General features: G+C 43.0%; 2 protein-coding genes across 3 annotated transcripts in view; one reads left to right on the top strand and one right to left on the bottom strand.

The window, feature by feature from the left end:
• The window catches only part of LOC122618370 (putative dipeptidase NECHADRAFT_87110), an 88,043-nt gene extending 74,343 nt beyond the window's left edge, over positions 1-13,700 (top strand). The window contains exons 1-3 of one of the 2 annotated variants that reach the window (XM_043794768.1): positions 1,119-2,211; positions 10,396-11,024; positions 12,638-13,700. In XM_043794768.1, the coding sequence (XP_043650703.1) occupies positions 1,273-2,211; positions 10,396-11,024; positions 12,638-13,535 (2,466 nt within the window). In that variant the 5' untranslated portion in view covers positions 1,119-1,272 and the 3' untranslated portion in view covers positions 13,536-13,700. Of the gene's footprint in view, positions 1-1,118; positions 2,212-10,395; positions 11,025-12,637 lie in introns of those variants that run through there. The other variant, XM_043794767.1, reaches the window with a different exon arrangement.
• Positions 13,701-17,048: 3,348 nt separating this feature from the next.
• LOC122617634 (kelch-like protein 40b) lies at positions 17,049-18,402 on the bottom strand. Its single transcript, XM_043793560.1, has 3 exons — positions 18,334-18,402; positions 17,699-18,153; positions 17,049-17,549 (listed from the first exon to the last, which is right to left on the bottom strand). Exons 2-3 carry the CDS (start codon positions 18,149-18,151, stop codon positions 17,073-17,075), a joined length of 930 nt encoding a protein of 309 aa, XP_043649495.1. The 5' UTR covers positions 18,152-18,153; positions 18,334-18,402; the 3' UTR covers positions 17,049-17,072.
• Positions 18,403-21,741: the final 3,339 nt, after the last annotated feature.

Here is a 21,741-nt window from a genome sequence, read left to right as displayed (position 1 = left end):
GGTGGCACAAGCCACTCATCATCATCAACATCCATCCACATAAATATATATAGTGTGGTTGCAGGTGGTGGCAGCACTTCTAGCCCAACAGTTGGTTGCACATCTGCGCAATGCAGCAGCAGGACCAACAGGACTAACAGGAGCAAAGTGGTGGGAACAGGACCGAAGCGGTGGGATGCACCGCAAAGTCCACTCCTCGGGGATTCCCACGCCGCACTCTTCTCGGCAAGCGGCAATTAAAATCTTGTATTCGAGTTGCGGACGCAGCTGGGAAGAGCTTTAATTTCCCACGACGTACGAAAATCAACATGGCTTCAAAACAGACGTCGGGAGCAATCAACTCCGGCTCCACCGAGATGAGCCTACACTGAGATAAAAGACACGGAACTTCTAGAAACTACCATTATTCTATTTGCTTAAAACAAAGTAGGTTTCACAGTGTAAAACTATTTTACAAAACTACTTTCATACTATTTTCCTCAATATTTATAATATCTACATATTTATAACATTTTATTTATAATTTGAAATAATTTAAAAATCCACCCCCAAAACTATTGATTTAATTGATTTTCTGTTTAAATTATAATTAAATAATTTAATAGGGGTGTTACTAACTCATTTTTAATTTGTTAAATATCTTTTTAATGCTTTTTAATAGCAGTCGATTTCTACAAAAACATAATAAAATAGGAGGTTTTATTTTTGGCAAGCCAAAATACAAAATAAAAAGATTGTTTTCAAATTTAGTTATGAATGATTCATTTTCCACATTTTGTTGTGAATTTCCTGACTGTACGAAACGGAATCAAAACAAAACACGTCAAGTGGGGGTAAAAGGGGGAAGCGTCTCCGGCGAAGAGCCGAGCCTGGCCGGAGGATTCCGGGCGGCGCATGCGTTCCGGATGCACAGACTCCGGCGAATTGGGGACGCAAAAATCTCCAGAGATTGCCAGACACGCTCAGTTGCTGCAGGACTGTCGCGGAATACAGTTTGTCGAAAGGACGAAGGCGCTCCACTCTTTTTTTCCCCGTCCGGCGCGATGTGAGCAAGTCCTAGGGAACGCGCGCGAAAACTTCCCAACCCACTCCACTCCACTTCACCCACCAAATTAACCGATAAAAGTATCGGTGGTATTCTGTACGCCGTACAGGTGGAGAAGCGTACACAAGCAAACACGAAGTGGCATCCATAAATTGTATGATTGTCGAGGCAAAAGTGAAGTGTAGTAGTAGTTTTTAACCACGCCCTAAGAACCAAGCAAGCCAGACATGGAGCACTTGCGACCGCTGAGCTACGAGGAGATGTGCCAAATGGAGCTGCTCCAGGCAGCCGGCGGAGCAACGGCGTCCTCGGCTGCGCCGACCATGATGCCCATCATGGTGATACCCACAGCTCTTCTGCCGGCTCCCATCGACGGGGCTGCGGGCGGAGGAGTTCCAGGTGGTGGTGGTGGTGGTATTGGTGGTATTGGTGGTGTTGGTGGTGTTGGGAGTGGGGCCATGGTGGAGCACTATTATCAGCTGCAGCCCACGCACCACCTCCTGCCAGCCGAGCCGTTGACAGCCACGACAGCGACAGCAACAGCGAATTCCGGCGAATTGGCGCTCCTGCAGGGCGAACAGATTCCACACCCGAGCATACAGCATCCACAACAGATGAATATCCTGTGCACCGGAACACTGGGACGGCAAAGGATGCCGGCATCGTCTGGTGGCGGGCATAATCCAAACATAAATCCCAATGCAAATCCCACGGTGGCGGCTACTTTGCCGCGCGGCTTCCAGCCCGCCGCCTTCGTTACGGACGTCGAGTCGGATTTCGAGGGCAGTGAATGCGGAGCGGGCAGCATGACCACCACCTGCATCCCGCACTTCCGTTTCGGAGCCTGCGGCCTTCAGTCCCTGCAACAGCAACAACACCACCCCCACCACCAGCAGCAACAGCAGCAGCAGCAGCAGGATGCAGTGGTGGGCTGTGGTTCGCTGGCCTACATGATGGGCACTGGCACCCTGGGCAGGGGGCGTCGTCTGGCCGGCGGAGGAGGCAAGCCCAAGAGGGTGTCCTTCAAGGGCGACAACCTGCCGCCGCCGTCGCCACCGCCGCCACCCGCCGTCGAGCTGGACGAGAATGGGCTGCCCATACCGGGTGGACCGGGAGATGCGGGCAGCTGCTCCTACATGCACTTCGACAACTACATGGACTACCAGGTGGGTGGATGAGTCGGGGGAAACACAAGGCGCAGATTAGTAGGGAAAAAAAACACTCGAAATATAACATTCAGATGTCAGAATGTTTGCTACATAGATAGAAAGATATATAGATAGATAGATAGATAGATTCAATTTGAAGAGTATCTAAATATTACATCCAGATATCCCATTTAAATTTCGTTTGCATTCAAGAAGCTATTATCATAAAAAGGCCATATAGATGCAATAAAGGTTGTCATTAAGTTAGAAAAAAGAACTCTTTAAACCATTAGCGTTGAAACTGTAGAATAGAATAGGAAGCCTGCAAGTGAAAGGTGGGTGGCAGTCTGATAACGATAAGACCGTTGCCGCCTTTGTAATTGGCATTCATGGCGTTTAGCCCACAGAAATTGGATGAAGACAGGGAAGCATTTACGATTATTGCCGGCTCTTTGTGTTCGTGCCGCGATTTCACTGACAACACTGAAAACGCCCGTCGCCAAATGCACACAGAGAATAATTCCATGTCAAAGTATACAAGTTGTTTTAGAATCATTTTAGCTGAACGTAACTCGTTGTAACTCATCATAAGTTACACACTACAAACAAAAGAGTGAATAAGAGCAAAATCCTATAAATTCATTTCAAAAAGTATTTCTCCCAGTACATCGACTGCCTTAACAGAATCAAACGACCTGGCCTTCAATGGAAGATGTGCCGCTTTTATTTTCAGCCAGATACGATCCGTTATGCAGATTCCGCCATAAAGAAGCTCGTATACTTTTATGCCCCACATATCCCGTATTCGTATCCGTATCCGTATCCCTTCATTAAACGATATGCCCCGCACTTGATTTGATTCGGAGGCGACACAAGGGCCTTCGAAAGGTCAAATAATCGCTAAATCAGGGTAGAATATGACTTCAGAACATCTGACCCGATCAATATTATTGGTCCCCTAATGCCTTTTGTGATTTTAGGTCGAATCAATATTAATAAGGCATACTGTACTGCGATTTATGACATCAGCTTATCACACAGCAAATAATTCCAAATGAAATGAAAGCCAAACAATGGTCTGTACTAAAGTGCGGAAATTAAATAGCAACTAAAACACATGCAAATATATTCCATGTTTATCATACGTTGATAAGTGCACTTGCAGTGGTTTATTTAGTTGGACAAGTGCTCACATTCTGAAATATGCAAATTGGCTCTGTCAGATGTTGAATTTGAATTTGGAGAATTTGAGGTGTGGAGCCAAAAAGTTGTGTAAACTGAAGTGATTTTAAGCCATCCGAATCAGATGAATGTTTAATTATTTGCGGCTGCATTGATTTCGATAGTTAAAAAGAGCAATTTTTGCTGCTTTTTGCGGCGTGGCAAAACAATGAGCAAATCCTTTGGCTATGACTAACTATGTAACTAAAAAGGGTGTAAAATACTAAAAGCCTTTGTCCTCCATTTGTTACATTTTAGCAGGCTTTATTATCTTTTCGCTGTCGAGATTCGACAGATAAAGAAATCGACAAAGGGTTACTAACATGATAGATACCATCAATTTTATTTACACTTACATACATGGGGCACACATCCTTGGACCAAATTGCACAAACGATTATTTGCATGTAACTCAATTTGTTTGGGCTGCGATCTGGGGTGAATCAAATCCAGGACATGATTCCTAAGCGACTGCCAAAGCCACCAACAATAAACTGGCAAACTTGAGCTCAAGAACCCAAAAGGGGGAGCGGGTTGCCAGGGGCATAAGGGGTAAGGAGGGTAAAGGAGGGTAAAGGGGGTAAAAGGTCTGGGACCGGGCAATTGTCCTTCGAAACCATTATTCACTGGAAACGCTGTCATCTTTGGTCGCTGGCGCCATTTGTTCACATTTGAATAATAAATTAAATGTTGCAAATGTCGCTCTGTTGCAGTTGCAGTTGCAGATTCGGTTTTCAGTTTCAGTTGCCTTTCAGCGGACCGGGCATTTGTCCAGCTCGAGATTCTTCTGCTCCTCCGAGCTTGGGTATTTTATGCGTTCCGCCAAAGCCATAAAAATCGCCATTATTTTCAAGCTCCCCCACAAGTCTCATACTCGTAGCTCCCGTCTTCATTTCGCGCTTTGTTGCCTTGTCCACTTTCGGGACCTACGGAAGCACTGTGAAAAATGACGGTGTAGTAATTCAATTTGCCTATATGGAAATATACAGAAATATTGAAGCTTACAATCTTATTTTAGCCGTTTATTTAGGAACTCGTGCATAGATTATAATGCATTACTAAAACAAAAACTAAGGGCATACATCAAAATGTAAGTTTCTTTTCTTGCTTATTTTTCTCTGTGCACTTTCTGTTTCATGCCCTATCCGTGTCGGTTGCTCCGCTTGAATGCTCCCCATCATTGAGTTTGCCGATAGTTTGCCAAATCCCCAACACTCCGCCCCTTTTCGCATTGACACCGCCCAAAAATGTCGAGTCCACACTTTCGTTGGTGCTGCTAGTCAAACTTTTCACTCCGCCCAGCGTTTCCGTGTCCTGTGTTCTGCGTTCTGTGTTCCGTGTGCAAATAGTTTCTGGCCAAAAGCTGTCATTCCAGAACTTTTTCTCACTCCCTGTTCCGCCGCAGCTCCAAGTGAGTTTTGATTGATGGACATGGTGGCTGCGTGTCAAGTTCGCCAGTACCAAACACTCCAAATCTATTGTCCTTCTCCTGTTCGCGGGTGTTGAGCGCTGCCAGCAGCCAGGAGCCAGGATTGCGATGTGGAATTGATGAAACACTCGGAACAGGGAGCCTGCACATGACTCCTGACCATCAAATTGCACAATCAGCCAACAAGGACGCACTGGGATTATTACTAGTATAATCAAAATTGTATAGATACAACCATTTCCTTTGTGCAAGTAATGTCTTTGCGTGATATATTTTTCTGGGCTAATTTAGGTTGCTTAAAGTACACCAAGTGCCAAAAATATTTGAACGAATAATAAATATATTGTTAACTTAATGTTGAAGGTTGTTTTTTGAATGAAACTTTGCTGACTTAGTAGCAGGCACAACTTTCCTAAGACAGCCTGTTACAGGCGGAACATTTATCCTTCGCATGATAACTGATAATGAAGATTACGCACATCAATCTGTATCCGATAAGGCATTAGTTCCAGCCACAACTCATTACAATTAGGAAAGTGCTCAGCCGCTTAACGCAATCAGCAGCCAAATTACATTTAAGGCCAAATCCATTGAGACTTGCAACTGTGTCGGCCAGCCAGGGCCAATCAACTTTAAATTGTTTAATGAACACTTGGAACGTTTCGATTGCGATGGCCCAAAACAAACACATCCTCCCGAAGGAGGATGGCCATGGGCTGAAAAATGTAGGGACTGGGTGGTGCGGACATTCGCCGGTCATCGCCCACATAAGTCGCAATGGGACAGGATGGCAGAATAAACAAACAAAATGCGAGGCCCTAACACAGCCATTGTGGCTAACGCCAACGGCCCACGGCCAACAGTCTGCTGTCCTTCGGGCCAATCTCCTGGGCCAGCACTGGAAAAAACACCTTAACAGTTGTAATTTTTTAATGCAATGTCAATAATCAATGTCAAGTTGTAATTTCTTAAAGCAATTTCAATAATCAATATTAAGTTGTAATTTGTTAAGGCAATATCAATTTTATCTAGTAAGTCTTAGGTTTCAACATTTTTATTTTCACGATATTTATTTTATATTTACATATATTTTTTTAAAAACATTTTACATTTTTATATACAACAGGATTCTGTCTTATTTGTTCTACATTGAAAAAAGTTCCTTTTCAAAATAATTAGGAAACCATTTTTATAGAAGCTATAAATAATAGCCACTCTTTTAGCTGATTTTCATTATGATATTTGATTTACTTCCTTTCATCCTAGTGTAGTCTTTGACTGTGTTTGGGTTTCGTTTTGGTTGTGCCTTCCAGGACTGCAGCATTTGAATGTGGCTGTTGAAGGGGCAACCTCAGTACGGAAGGCAGAAATTACGTGGCAGCCACAAGGCAATTTTGTGGCGTGTGGACACTGGAATGAGAGGAGGGGGCCAGAGACTGATGTCCATCAGCGTGAAATGGCCAAATGACATTTGAAAAACTAAAAACAGCAGCAGCAGCAGCAATAGCAGCAACAGCAGCTGGCAAGTACCGCAGTCGACAACTCTGGACTGTCGACATGCCCGCTGCGCACTCTCCGGGGTCCTTGGGTTCCGGAATCCGGACTCCGGACTCCGGACTCCGGACTTTGGAGTCCGGACTTCGGACTCCGTAGACGGTGACCGAACAGCTCCGTCGCATCCGCCGTACAATGGGGGCGAATTGATAAAGTTGACCGCAAATTCGTTGTGCATTAGTTTCCCTTCATGGCCGAATCAATCATAATCAAAGCCAAGAGCCACTCGATAAATTGATATGCTGAAGTTTATTGCATTGTCTGCGAAAGTTATGGCCACTCAGGAAAGTTGTCTTATGCCAAAATCCTCAAAACATCGTAATGTGACAGAAACAGCTGGGTAAACTAACCATAAAGTTGAATTAACTTAGCTGATATAAGAAACTTAACTGGCATAAAGAATTCCGTTTAAAACTAACTAGCTCGCACTAAAATTAGTATGGAATAGACAGAAGCTGAAGAATTTATTGCAATAACAAAATAGCCTTAAAGAAGAGCTTAAGTCATTCCAGAAATTTACCATTCGTCCCCTTTTTTCTTTTTTTTTCTGAGTGCTACTAGGATGTGCGAATATTTTGGCACTCGCACCTATTACATACACGTTACACACACACACATATCTCCCTCAAATTTCTCGTGGAGCCACTGGGGGATTATTTATGGAATGGATTTGCTTTGTTTCCCACGAGTGCCGCGTATAACATGATATATGCCCCTGGCTGGTATGAGATATAGCATGACAAATACTTTTCAGCATACAGCGTACACCATGCAACATACAGCAAAGAGCGTTTCCTGTCCACCGCCCATTGCGAAACGGAACGAGAGCCCCTTTGGCTGTTGCACATGCGGCACAGATTTTAGTTGTTTTTAGTCTCGGACTAAATTCTTCCAGCCCGGGTGTTGCTCACAAAAAAAAAGTGAAACACTCACATATATATGGTAGAGAGAATCTACTAAAAACTGCAGCTGCAAAAGGGAAAATAATGGCGGAAACTATAAAGCATTCCGTAACAGTTTCTTTTTTTGCCTGCTCCCGTTTCTATTTTTCGCCCGTTGCCGTTTTCATTGTTATTGTCCTTGTTGACGTTGGTCCTGCAGCCGCCTCCTTTCGCCTTTTGTGCGAACCGAATGGCTCTGATGTTGCAGCTGACGTGCTGCAGGTTGCCGCTGTTGCTGCAGGTTGCTGACGGAAAGAGTGGAGTTTTTCTCTATTCCTATTGTTGCTGCCGCATCGTCTGCTCATTTTTATTTAAAACTCAATTGGACGAATTTCAGCCCCGGGTCGCAGGATCAGCCAACAGGCAGCAACAATGGAGCCAATTTGTAGCAAGTCCGACGGACGCACAACAAGCCATCATCCGGCGTTCCTATCCCACTCACTTTGGAGCCACCACTAGCTGGGAAATAAAGTGCTAAGTGAGCTCTATTAGATCTCAGCTAGGATAACCATTATCACTTGTAAGCTGGGTATTAGGAAATTAATAATTTACTTACAGCGTTCTCCAACGAAGTGTTGAAGTAACGTAATTTGCCACAAGTTTTACTAAATATAAATGAACTATATATTGAATGCTTGAACTTGCTGGATGAATCAATACTTTACGTATCTGAAGAGGACTTAACGTTCATATACTATAATTACCACTTTTTTTATAGAAAGCTGGAGTCGTGACATATATGATTCTCTCCCTTTGCCAAGTTTCTGAATATCTTCTTACCCATTACCTTGAACATATGCATAGCTTGGCCAAGTTATTTTCCACGCACTAGAATGTAAGCCTTTTTAACCCCAAAGTGTTGTGCGTCAGCTAGTTGGCAATTAGTCGCCCCATAAACAACCAACTAGTTTCCCTCATAAATGCGATTGTTTTTGCTCTTGGTGGCGTGTCAATGGAGGGCATGACCCGGGCTAAACTAATTATAAACTTGGCGAAACTAAGGCAAACCTGTGGGACACATCCTGTGGCCCTGGCTGTCCTGGTGGTCATGCATTTTTCGGGCGGCTCTGTCGCAAAGTCTATGGAAAGTGTGGCCAAATCTGGTGCCCGGATTACAGCTTTAGCTCCCGCAATGCCACCGAGAATCCTGGTGATGACGAGGATGCGACGTCCGTTGGCAAACAAACTTTTCGCGTCACACCAAGCTGTCCCGCGAAAAACCAAAACCCACCCTGCACCCTTCACCCTTCACCCTTCACGTTCTGGCCAAAAAAACAAAAAAAAATAAAAAAAAAAGCGGAAAAGTGCAGTGCACTGCACAATGAAGCGCCTTTTAAGCAGCTAACTTTTCGCGAGATTTTGACTTTTTCGCACAAAATGTAGGGGGAAAATGTGATGCTACTATGTAGTGGATGCAGTGCAGCGAGGGTGCCGGTGTAACGGCGATAGCGGAAGCACGTAAAATATTTGCATTTTTATTAAAAATTGAATAAATTGAGATGAATATTTCTTTCGCTGCCAAAAGTTCCACCCTCCGTCATCTTGTTATCGTTTTATTACTTTCACGGAGCCACACAAAAGTTTGCTGCTTTTTTATGAAAGTTAATTTCGATGTTGCCAGCTTTTGCCTTGTTTGAAATTCATAATTAAAAATAGTTGAAAATGTAGCGAGTGGTCAAAGCGCACGACGTCGTTCCCTTTGTGGAAACGTTGTATTTAATTTAATATAATTATTTCCGTGCACGGAAATCCAGCAAAAACCGAGCACAGCTCTCCATCACGCTCGTTGCTCATACGCCGTGTGGTGCCGATTTTCCAGCTAATTAGCTCCAGTCCGGGGGAAAAAAAAAACTTCGTGAAAACTTTGTAAAGCACCGCCTTTCTTGCCCAAAAAATCTGCATCTCAATTATCAAAACAAAATGCAATATAGAATATAATTAGCTTATATAAAGCTTTCAGGATAGATATAACCACTTGATTTAAGTTGTGCAAAATCTTTATTTAAGTGAATGCTGCAATAGTTATTATTCTAATTCTAACTTTTCAAATTCGACTTCCTATGGTTTCTCATGCATATATGTATTTATGTATGTTCAATAAATCATTCAAAAGCTAGTTTGCTCTATCCCAAGATAATGTTCCAAGTTTGTTTTGTAATGTTTCAATCTAATTTCATACTTTGCTTTGGAATTCCCTGGCTTGTGCTCGACACTGTGCGCATTTAGATTTGATTTGTACTTTGCACAGTTTGACATAATTCCTCAGGCAGTCGCAATATAAACAAATCATTGCCTGCCCCTGGCACAACTTTCTGTCACAACTTTCACACGACAAAGTTTCTCCATTTGGTCCTTTGTGCGCGTGGGCGTTTTCCACGCCCCCCCGGAGGGATAGTGCATGGGTCGAAGAAGTTAGCTTTTCGGACCTGGGGACACACATGTGGCCCAAGTCCATGAATTATGACTAAGGCTTAATTATGTCGAGCCAAGATTAGCCCGGCAGGCATGATTTCATCACTACGAATGGCAAAAGGTATAGGGAATCGAGTGGGTTGCGTTGGGTGGTAGAAACGTGGCTGGGCCATTACGAGCACATTGATTCTGATATGGTTATTCGGTTCATTAAAAAGTTTCCCCGCACATCGTGTTGATGTTTCAAGCAAGTTATGAATATAGCAGGACGCTCGAAGTTTGCTTCTTCTGCTGCAGTTTTAATTAGGGCACAAAATCAACGAAGAAACTTTGACGCACTTTTAATGAAGCAACTTTTCGACGAACGGTTGTATCACCCCGAAGTCAACGCCTCACCACCTCCACACACTTCAGAAGTTAGGGCATTGTATTTTGCGACTATGGGACCAGGAAAAGAAACCAATTTAACCGCCAAACGAGAAAGGAATTCATGGTGTTAACTTGAGTATATTTCGCCAATAAGGAATATTTGCTTTAAAGAGACGAACGTTTATACGGACGGACAGAGCGGACAAAACGATTACTTTTGATTGAAGAATTGGACTTTATGTGTTGATCAACTAGTATTTTGTACACCCATTTCAGACGACTGGCTTCGGTGGACTGCCCGACGTCACCGAGCACTCGAACATCCGCCGCACACTGTCCCGCCAGAACTCGATCTCGAACAGCGATTCCGGCGGCGAGATAGCCAGCATCCAGAAGTCAAAGGTGAACTTTGGCAATCCTCTGGCCGGCGGCGTGGTCGTGGGCGGAGATATAGTGGGTCTGGACGCCAAGTCGCCCACATCGCTGGGTTCCACAACTGGAGGTGGCGCCACTGGCAAAGCAAAGGGTAAGGCGTCGAGGAAAGCGAATGCCGGTGCAGATGGCGGACAGAAGGGCAGGCGAGGATCCTGGCTGGTGGCCATCACTCTGGTCAGCGCCATCTGTCTACTGGCCATCGCCGCCACGTTGGCCTACCAGCACTTCCTCATGGCGCCCAGCCGCAATTCCCATGCCCAAAGACTGAGAATCGTCCGTCGAATCCTGCGCGAGGTGCCGCTGGTCGACGGGCACAACAATTATGCCTGGAACGTTCGCAAGTACGCCCACAGCAGCCTGGAGCTCCATCTCAGCCACGACGTGGACCACAAGTCGCTGTGGGCGCGGCCGGCGTGGGCGCAAACGGACATGGAGCGACTCAAGCAGGGATTAGTCAGCGTCCAAGTGTGGTGAGTTCCACTGAGAAAGTCAAATTCTAAGTATATATCAAATATATGTAAGTTGTATGTTCAAAATGCAGAACTCAATAAGTAGAATTGACAAAGCTAGGAACAAACTTATGTATTAGATTTTTAATTTATTTTTTAATTTTTTTTTTATTTTCCAATAGGTAGGTCTATTTTATCAGAACCCTCACAGGCTATTAGCTTATCACAGTGTATCAATATATTCAAGGGCCACCTTTTGCATATGTATAATCATTTTGCAGCCAGTGAGGTGATTTAAGCACAATCGCGCCTGTATTGATGCTTAACTATAATAACAGCATTCAATGGGGCGTATACGCAATGGAAATAAGCCCACCAGTCATGAAAATTGAAAAGTCACATGAAACCGCAATCAGGCCGATGCGACATCTAGGCGGGTCACAGATCTGACCCCCTACCAACTGCCATGCACTCGAGTGCTGGCCAAAACATGGCGGCTATAGCCAGCTGCCACGCCCACCGATGGGCATCCAAACAGCCGCCCACTTTGCTGGACCTCCACTATTCGTCCCCCGCGCGGCAATAAAAAGCTGCCAACAATTTGACTGCAAAATAAAATTTGGCAACCGACTGGATGCCCCAGGGCAAGCAGCCAACCTGTCTGCTGTTGGCCCTTCTCAGCCGTTGCCTACACAATGCACTGGGAGAAAAGACTCCTAAATGGGCACTAGCACAAAATGAAGTTAAAATTGTATTAGATCAAAGACAGAATTCAAAGACCCTATTCACTATTTACAACTTACAACAAGTTAAGCAACCTATTTTGCAAGAAAGAACAATACTAAGGCCATTAAGTTGTTACTACTTATACTTCTCAGTGTATCTTACACCCACTTAAAGCACTTTTTCGAATTTGTTTGGTGGCAAAAAGAGAGGAGGAGGAGCACAATCTGACAGGCAGCAGACAGCTGGAGTTTGGGAAAAACGCTGATGGGCAATCGACTTGAGTTCATTTTGGTAGGGAAAACTACACCCCAAATACCATCCACCACCCACCAGCCTACTATTGTGCCCGCCAGATGGCGCAAGCGTAACTTTTCGCCAATTTGGCGTTGCAATTCGCTGGACGACGTTGCTGAACTTCGTTTTGCACAATTTCAGCGGGGCTTCTGGTTTTGCTCGACCTCTGCGAAGTTTTGGATGCCCCCCGGCTCGCTTATTGCCATATCAAATGGCAAACTAAAATGCTAACTAACCACTTTGGCACTTTCAATTTGCATTTTCCAATAAAACTGCAGTTGTGGATGGCAGTAAATGTGGCTTAAAGCGGCACAGCTAGAGTTGAATGACAAGCATTTTGTAAAAGTTATCTCTTTCCAATTAGAAGGGAATTAAGGGGAATTACTGTATATACACATTATATATGCACAAATAGAATGTAAAATAAATATATAAATATTTGTGGGTTACATACGGAATACATAAATTGTATGTACATATACAAAAGCCCTATTAAAGTATCATTTATTGCAAGGCGCCTTGCATGCATAAACATTTATTTTGTGTTTTTGTTTTGGCACCGTGACTCCTGGCAAAAGTGCGCTAACTCTCACACTTTCGGTGTCCTTTTGCAGGTCAGCATATGTGCCGTGCGAGGCGCAGGGCTTGGACGCGGTCCAGTTGGCTCTGGAGCAGATCGACATTGTGCGGCGCCTGTCGGACATGTATGCCCGGGAAACGGTGCTGGCCACATCCTCGCAGGACATTGTCGAGGCACATCGCCGTGGACTGCTGGCCTCGCTGATTGGTGTGGAGGGTGGCCACACGATTGGCTCCTCCCTGGGGGTGCTGCGATCCTTTTACTCCCTGGGCGCACGCTATCTCAGCCTGACGCATCGCTGTGACGTCTCGTGGGCGGGATCGAGTGCATCGCCGGCGGAACAGGGACTCACGCCCTTTGGCAAGGCCATTGTGCGTGAGATGAACCGACTGGGCATGATGATTGATCTGTCGCACAGCTCGGATGCCACGGCCAGGGATGTACTTCAGGTGACCCGCGCTCCGGTCATCTTCTCCCACTCCGCCGCCCGCCAGCTGTGCAATTCCACGAGGAATGTGCCGGATGACATTTTGCGCCTGGTGGCCGAGAATGGCGGTCTAATCATGCTGAGCTTCGACTCCGAGGATGTGGCCTGTGGGCGGCAGGCGCGCCTCCAGGATGTGATCGAGCATATTAAGTATGTGCGGGCAATTGCCGGCATTCAGCACATTGGACTGGGCGCCGGATACGATGGCATCGAGCTGCCGCCCTTGGGGCTGGAGGATGTGTCCAAATATCCGGAGCTATTGGCCGCCCTGCTGGAGGATCACAACTGGAGCGAGGAGGATGTGGCCATGCTGGCGGGCAGGAATTTCCTGCGCATCATGGAGACGGTGGAAACGGTGCGGGACTACTGGAAGCGAGCGGCCATCCAGCCCATCGAGCAGACGGAGCCGCAGCCCAAGACGCAGTGCACCTACATGTCCTCGTGACCGCAGGCGCAGGCGGTGAGGCAGAGACGCGATGAGCCGCCCATGGAGCGGGCCAATCGCACCACTGCCACCTTGGCGGGCGGGGAGGGCTACTGGCATCACGGTCCGGAGTCGACGGACTCCGCCTCCAATCGCACCAATCCGGCGGTCATCGCGGCCACGGCAACGAGTTTTACGGTCAGCGAACTGCTCCAGTAAACCGGTTTTTGAACGGCCCATCAACGTAAGGGATTTTGGCTTGCGGTTCGGCTCGCTGCGATATTAGAAAAGGTGGGCGGTTAGTGAAAAACCGGAAAGGATCTTTTCTTTAAATTTTCTATACTTCATAGGTTTTATGGTATGAGAGAAAATAAAGCTACTTTTTTCAGGTTTGCCTGGTAAATTTGAAATGGTAAATGGTACCTATGATATGCAGGACTTTGAAATAGTTTTCGAGTGCCAAGTCTTGGGGACTCAAAAAAAAAATTCGATAAATAACCGAATATGTACATATACTAGCTACTTCTTCAAAATCTCCGTTGTGCTGCCATTAACCGCCGTCGGGTCGAAAAGTGAACAACTGTTGTGGCGAACCTCGTGAATAATTAGTGTGTACTCGTAACTTACTTCCATAGGATGCATTGATAGGCGTATGAATAAATAATAATAATAAATGTACTAGTATTTAGCCCATAATTGTCTGCAGCTATACTTATTGGTGTTGTGGCAATGCATAATTTATGCACACTGCGCATACCTATTGATGTTGCTGCACCACGGGGCGTATGCGCTATGCGACGCGCAGCGAACACCAAAAACCGAACACGGAACCGCAAACCGAAATCGTTCTTGGCTAGCCTGTGACTGTATTATACATATATGTAGGGCACACATCAATGATTCACGCAAATTATCGCAATTAAGCGCAATATATTTAATCACATACATCACACATACATATACACCAGAATATTAACCATCGAAACGAATTAATTGCAGCAGATTTGCCACAGTTGGCATTTAAGCCAGGATCATAGGGTCAAACAACATGCACAACATGCACAACATGCACAACTGTATAATCAGTCGTGAGCACCGCCAGCAATTCAATTAAAAAGAGATTTTTCACCCTGGCCGCATGTGAATCCATCTGAATTTCTGTATTAGGTTAGTTAACAAAACAAAAATGCAAAAACCCAAAAAAACAAAATCAAAAAACGAAATGTTGTTCGTGTATGCATAGCTACATATATACACACATACATATATACCACTCGAAAAACAGAATATAAAAGTAAACTGCAGCAGAAGAGCAATGCGTATAATCGAATAGACCGACACGCATTTCCATAAAACTAAATCGGAAATAAAAGAAAAATCATAGAAAAGTACAGCTTGTTTTTCATTCGTATGTTGTTGGGCTGGGTTGTGCACTTTAAAATTTGGTAATACATTAGAACAGATGCAACTTTTTAAAGTAATCTTACCAATACTATTGAAAGAGAGGCACATAATCATGCAAGTAACTTTGTTACAGCCAACGAATTTCGCTACATGAAATCGCAGACATTTGCAGACTTGCAGAAATTAAAGTATTTAAACATAATCTAGTCTTAAAATCTTTTCTGAGCTTTTAGTTCCGCGGATCCACCTACTTTCTTTTATGCTCAAGCAATCAACGGCTTTGGATACTTCAGTTTGTATATGTATGTACGAGTATATAGAATGGTGACTAAGTTCCGGAATGTGGACCTTAGCTTAGCTATTCGAACAGTACGGACAATCTGACAAACACACGCGAGTACCAATACAATCGCGAGGTCTGGCAACATAAAAAACGTTAAGTGGTCGTAAATCAAAATTGTTCAAGAATGGGAAAGTTCGCAAAGTTCCTCTGTTCCTCTTGCTTTTACTACTTTGCGACGACGACACGGAGTCCCTTTGCCTATTCGGTCTTATTGTCCTCTTCCCTGGTATTTATTTTCAGATACTCTTAGCCGAACAGAAAGCAACTCCCAGAAGATCCGGAAATTGTCGGAAGGAGCAGCATCCTTGCTGTGGGCCAATGGCAGCCAATCCAATTTCGTGCATTTGCAGTCCATTGAGTTTCGCTTAAATTTTAATGAAACTAAGCGCCCACCATACAAAAAAATACAAAAAAAAAAAGAAAAATGGCATATCCCCCACGATTTTATTTGTCGGCAGCGATACCACCAAGTTTTAATATCAGCGTTTTTTTTTTTCTTAATTTGTATTTTTGCTTGGTTTTTGCTTTTTTGTTTACAAGCCTCTGTTTTGATTGCTTCTGCTTGGCTGTGGACCCCACTCCGCTGGGCTTTTGTTCAATTTTGTTGATTTTGCGACGACTTAATAGAGTCACTAATTGTTGTGTACAGACAGCGAATGGTGGGTAGGGCTTTGCTTTTTCAGCAATCCCACGAGTATCCACGAGTATTGTCTGGGGAAAATGCCCAGAAATGCTACAGGGTATAAGATGTGGGTAAAAATGTGGAAATGTGTGAAAAGGAAATCAGATTTATTGCTTAAATTTAACTGAAAAGTCAAATCAATCAAATTTTGTTTTAATTCGTAGTAGACCAAATATATTTTTAGGATATACTCGTATGCATGTAAGAAATAATAATATTTAAAAATATTTTGGGCCTTTTCCGGTTTTCAATGCTAGTTAATTTATTTTAACTTTACCATATATCAGCTTTAAGAAAGGATAACACATCATCGACTCGATTTCTCAGTTTAGCGTGAAGTCAAGGACTCGGAACTTTTGGACATCATCATAACTCCGTTTACGGTTGCATTGGCCATTAAAAGTAATTGCCCAATTTCACGGACACCTCGGCGTAAACAGCCACGACAATCCACTGGAAGTTGGGAGGCTGTTAAAGGACAATGGACCTCCCCAGGCGAAAATTAAGAACTGGCCGTTAACGAGACGAGCGGCCTGGCATCGCATTCTCATTAACACGCCAGTCCGGTTTCAATTTCCTGTTTCATTTTTCCTTTCATTATAAATGGCTCTCAACATGGCCAGCCAGTTGAGTCACCAACTCCGGACCACAGAGGCAAAAAGCCATAAACAATGCGCCACCACGACAACTGCGACGAGTTGATGGACAAAATAATGCCTGATGACATTTATAATGAGCTGAATTTTGTGTTGCTTTTCGCCCCGGTTGTTTCTGTGTAGCAGTTGATAAGTGGAAATTCGCTTCATATGGCCGAAATTTGCGCTACATAGCCATCATAAATCTGTACTCCCAACTTACTCAACCCTCCAACATCCTTAGTCGTCTTAAGTTTTTAAAGCAGCATTACCAGAAGGTTAAATGGCAGATAAAATATCTGACAGATATGTATATAAAATGCTTCCACATCTGAAGGCTAAGCTTTATTTAAAATGAAATGATAATACATATGCTCATTAGCATCTAAGTTATACATAACGGAAGTATATTCTTTATATATATGTAAATGCAATATCTAATAAAGGTAGTAGAGTAATTATAAACCATCTTTTAAATACATTTGTATATAGGTTTATTGGGTTAGGTAGAGATATTCGTATTTTTCCTTGTCGTTCAACAAAACAGACTTGCCAACTACACTGTAAAAATCTTTTTTCGACATTTCACCGAATTTTATATGGCCCACTAGAGTTTTTACATATTCTTGGTGTATGAGTTTGTCCTTTGGCTCTTCTGGGATGGCCACTTCATGTGTTTCCTTCTCGTTTGCATAGAGAATCGCAATGCAAGTTAGGGATTTACCATTAGATTCAGAGTCATCTTCATGATTAGATTCATCTTCTTTCTTCTCTAATTCCAGTTCCACAACACCATTGACCACCCTATCGCCTATTAACCCATTCGCGGTTAGGTAAATCTGGATCATTTTGAACCTCTCGATCTGAGGCAAATACCCCTCGGTGATAATGAGGTACTGCTCGAAGACATCTGAAGTTAGGAACAGTATTTCGTAGCAATTCATTTTTTGGGAAAAGCGGTTCCTTATGTTCTAAAAAAAAATCATTAACTATTATATACTCCAATCAAGTCAATATAATTTTAGAGATCTAGTGCATTCACTTTAAATACAAATAAGGCAACTGTGAGTTACGTTCTTATCTGGTTTTAGGGCACATTAAACAAAAATCGTTGACTCACGTTAACGCAATCATTGATGAGCTCCTTATTTATTATGTCGTGAGCTTTCTGGAAAACTCGGACAAGAGCGGTGATATCCAGTGCGGGCATTTTCATCTTCATGGTCTGCACGCAGTCGGAGACGAGAGACTCCACGAGCCAGGTGGAGCCGCATTTGAGGAGCTCCATTACCATCGAGCAGGTGTGCTTTTCAAGAGCTTTTGCATCGTAGGTGTACACATAATGGAGGAAATGGGCAAATGTTTCTGGCTGGACATCAGTTAGGACAAATTTTCCCGATTGGGACTCCTTAAAATCGCTGAAGAACATGCGCTCGAAGAACTCCGATGCACTGGCCAAAATAACTTTGTGGCATTCAAAGGATTCCTTCTCCACCTCAATATGACAAGCAGAGAATATCTTGTTCTCCAAGAATTGGCCTAACTGTTGCTGTAGTCTGGAATTGGATGGCATGGCTTGGCATGGGAAAAAATAAATAATTTAATTTTATAAACTCATAAATATATAATTTGTTATTCGGTTTTCCACTTATTTAATAAACCCTTACTTTAAATAACGCATTAAGCTTGTTTTATAATAGTATGAATTATTTTACTTGTATTTACGGTTTCAAGAGAATTTCAAAACTTTCTTACCTTTTTCCAGGGAACCGCCAATTTTGTTTTATTTAAAGCGATCTTACAACCAACCGGTCGATTCGTTAGAAAATCCCAAAGTGAAAAATTGGAGATGGAATAAGCACGATTTCAATACCGATTCATTGAAATGTATGACTTGAAAGTTATCGATTTACTTATACCCGTTACTCGCAGAGTAAATGGGTATACTAGACTCGATGAAAAGTATGTAACACGTACACGTAGACGTAGATGTTTTTCCACAAAACTAGGAGAAAATATGCTCTACCTCAACGAAGCTATCGTTAAACAATGCATTTAGTTGTATCCTTTCGGAAAACAAATTACCCGAATTTAACCATTACTGGTACATATTTTTACAATAAAATATTTTCCGGCACAAGCTTTACTTCTATTTTAATTATACCGTGCTGCATTTAAAATTGTAAATATTAATATACATTTTCTTATATACACATGTAATTTATTGGGCTGATTAAAGACTTTATAAATTAATTTTTTGTGTTATATAAATGTGGTAATATAGTTAAACCAAATTAATATTTTCTCTAAAAGTGTATACCATTTTTTTCTTTATATACCCTGAATCTATATTTTTGGCCGCCATAGTTACGAACGCAAGCGAATGCCGAACAAAAGGGACTTAAGAAAAGCAAATGACGAAAATAAGAAGCAGACAGAGAAGTGCGTAGTATTTTTCTTGTTTTATTGCGTTTGCCTCAATTGCACTTTCAATCTTTAATCGTCAACATATTAGAGTTGAGATCTGATGTACATACATATGTAAGTATGTATGTACATATGTATGTAGCACATGTACAAATAAACAATTCAGTTCTGTCCAACGGCATCTCTGTGGATTTCCATGGTGGGGCACAGTTATCACTTCCATAGCCGTTAAGATGTAAATACTTACATACCTATGTACATATGTACATACTTACACACCATCTACGCATGTATGATCCAAATGGAGCCCTGGACAATTGACCGACTCCATTGATGGGCGGTGACCACCCATCCAGCCGTAAGTAATTGGGAAATTTGCAGAAAATTAGCATTTGCCGAACATGGGTCCTTGCTGCAGTTTTCAATGTTGGAAACCGCATTATGCACACAAACGAATCCCATTTCCCATCGAGCACGTGGCCATGGACTGTGTGTGCCAGACAAATTTCAGTTAATTATTACACAGCTCGTCCCTAATCCATTTATAACAATTCATCTTGCTCGACCACCATGGACACACTTGGAGTATTGATGTGTATTTGTCCATTGGCTCTCTCAACCCAAAATTTGCCCACCGCATTTGGATGTGGGATTACAAATGATGTCCATTTGCCCAATTGGCAGCTACCACTTGGTTTATATTATTTATATAATGGGGTATTGTTGATTCAGATTCGCTTGGGCGTCTTATTATAGTGTTTTCAATGAAAAAACAAACGCAAAGATAGCAGAAATGAAGAAAGAACAGCTTTTCATAAAAAGGAAACTGCTTAAATCGCATCACAGATCGCATTAAATACATTTAAAACATAAATAAACCATTTAACAAGCCGCTGCAGATACTATAAATATTTAAGTCGTCTGAATGTCAATTGATAGCACACAGGCATTTGTACTTCCAACGCCGAGGAGCACACACTCGAAATGGATTTACTTCGGCTGCAGCTCACGACTCCACTACTTACTACTGGGCGGCTTGTAAGAGTTGGCCAACAAAACACGCTTACGCTCGTAATTAAGCGCTGCCGTGTGTCCCCGGGGTGCAGTTAGTGTTGTGGTGCCATAAATTTGACTTTTGCCTGTGTTGTTCCGATGTCTGTGAATTGGGTTATTTACGGCCGAATGCTGCAATTGCCAGCTGAAGAGGAGTTTTGTAGGGCGAAGAGCAGCGAGCCCAATGCGTTTCCATATTCAATTTGGCACACACTTGGCTAAAACACGTCCACTGCAAAATAACTCAAATGAGTTACAATACTAATTTGTACTCACTTTTAAGATCGGTAAAGTTGGGATGTTTTGCATAGGCAGCCATGTTGTTTATATTTCCTATAACTGCATTACATTAATAATATTATAAATGTGAAAGAATATAAAATGTAATTTTATTTCAATTTTAAAGGAGTTTTCGAATATTTCTAATATTTTTCTAATACGTATTTATTCAATATCCGGTTCTGTTAATTTGGAGTAAAAGTAGCAGAAATACTTGATTTTAAGCACAGCCAATGCACATCACAACCATGCCACCCCTTTGGCTGCCTGCAAATCGCCGGTGGACGCGTTGGAGCCATCAAACTGGGGGACACATGCCAGCATCAGCTCTGGTAATTTCGCCATTTTGGCCTGGTTGTTGTGGTGGTAATTTTTCCGCGACTGACGACTCTACAGCTACGCACTTAAAAGTGACAAAAAATGAGTTGGACCGGTTTTTCCGCGGGAAAAGCTGCACTATCAACAAGTTTTCCCGTTTCCCGCCTGCAAAGTGCAGTTTCACCAAGGAAACTCCGGCTCCGCGTCGAAGGAAACGTTACAAGGATGTGACAGGAGCCTCCCACTATCAACTACATGCAAGCAATATTGTAAGTACAGAGAGAGAAAATGGAAGCGAATTTATTTCTATTGTCTGCGGAGTAACAAAATGATTATTGGAATTATACAAATAAGTTAAATATTTAATTGGATAAGGATCTATAATTAATATGCCATCTCAAAGTATCCTTACACGATTTTGTATCCGTCTCACTGTCGACTTGTCCATCTGCCTGGCTGTTACATCGTGAAATGTGACAATCTGCAGAGAAGTTGCAACGCAGGTGGAAGGAAGTCGAGCTGGAGGACTCCGGACTCAGGCACTCAGGTGTGCACGTTTATGGACAACATAATGGCGGAATCGAGTTGGGCGCAATGTAACACCCACACGAGGAGGCGAAAGGATAAAGACGTACATACATACATACATACAAACAGGCAGGTGAGAGACGAGCTCATGGAAATATTCATAAGGAAAATATTAAAAATGAATTACCAGCTCTGGCAGAGGCAAACAAACGCAAACTCTCGGAGATAAATCGCAAAACTGGGAGCTACCCAAGCCCGGCCATCCAATCTCACCCAGAATTGCTCCATGGGAGGTAAAGTTTTTATGTATATACTTTACACAACCATCAGTACATATGTAGTTATCCGAAACCAACTTTATTTGCCGCTAATTCAGAGCCAGTTAAGCTTAAAGGGTTGAATACCATTTACAAATTGAAGAGGAAATACACCTAAGAGCGAAACTATAATTGTGCCCAATTTAAGATGCAAACTTTAAACCAATGAAATGGATGTCGATTTTCTATCGTTCGTAAACTTTGAGTTTTCAATTAGACGATCATCAATGATTCCCCACAA

The sequence above is a fragment of the Drosophila teissieri genome, chromosome 3L (genome assembly GCF_016746235.2).
Source record: "Drosophila teissieri strain GT53w chromosome 3L, Prin_Dtei_1.1, whole genome shotgun sequence".
Classification (NCBI taxonomy): Eukaryota; Metazoa; Arthropoda; class Insecta; order Diptera; family Drosophilidae; genus Drosophila; species Drosophila teissieri.
The sequence above is the reverse complement of the archived record's forward strand: the minus strand, read 5'-3'. Positions and strand labels throughout refer to the sequence as shown.

What these genes read in the sequence shown, in the direction of transcription:
- LOC122617634 (XM_043793560.1), bottom strand. Translation starts at nt 18,151, where the DNA reads ATGCCATCCAATTCCAGACTACAGCAACAGTTAGGCCAATTCTTGGAG. An exon ending in TCATCAATGATTGCGTTAAC is followed by an intron (nt 17,550 to 17,698) that starts GTGAGTCAACGA and finishes ATTTTTTTTTAG; the next exon opens with AACATAAGGAACCGCTTTTC.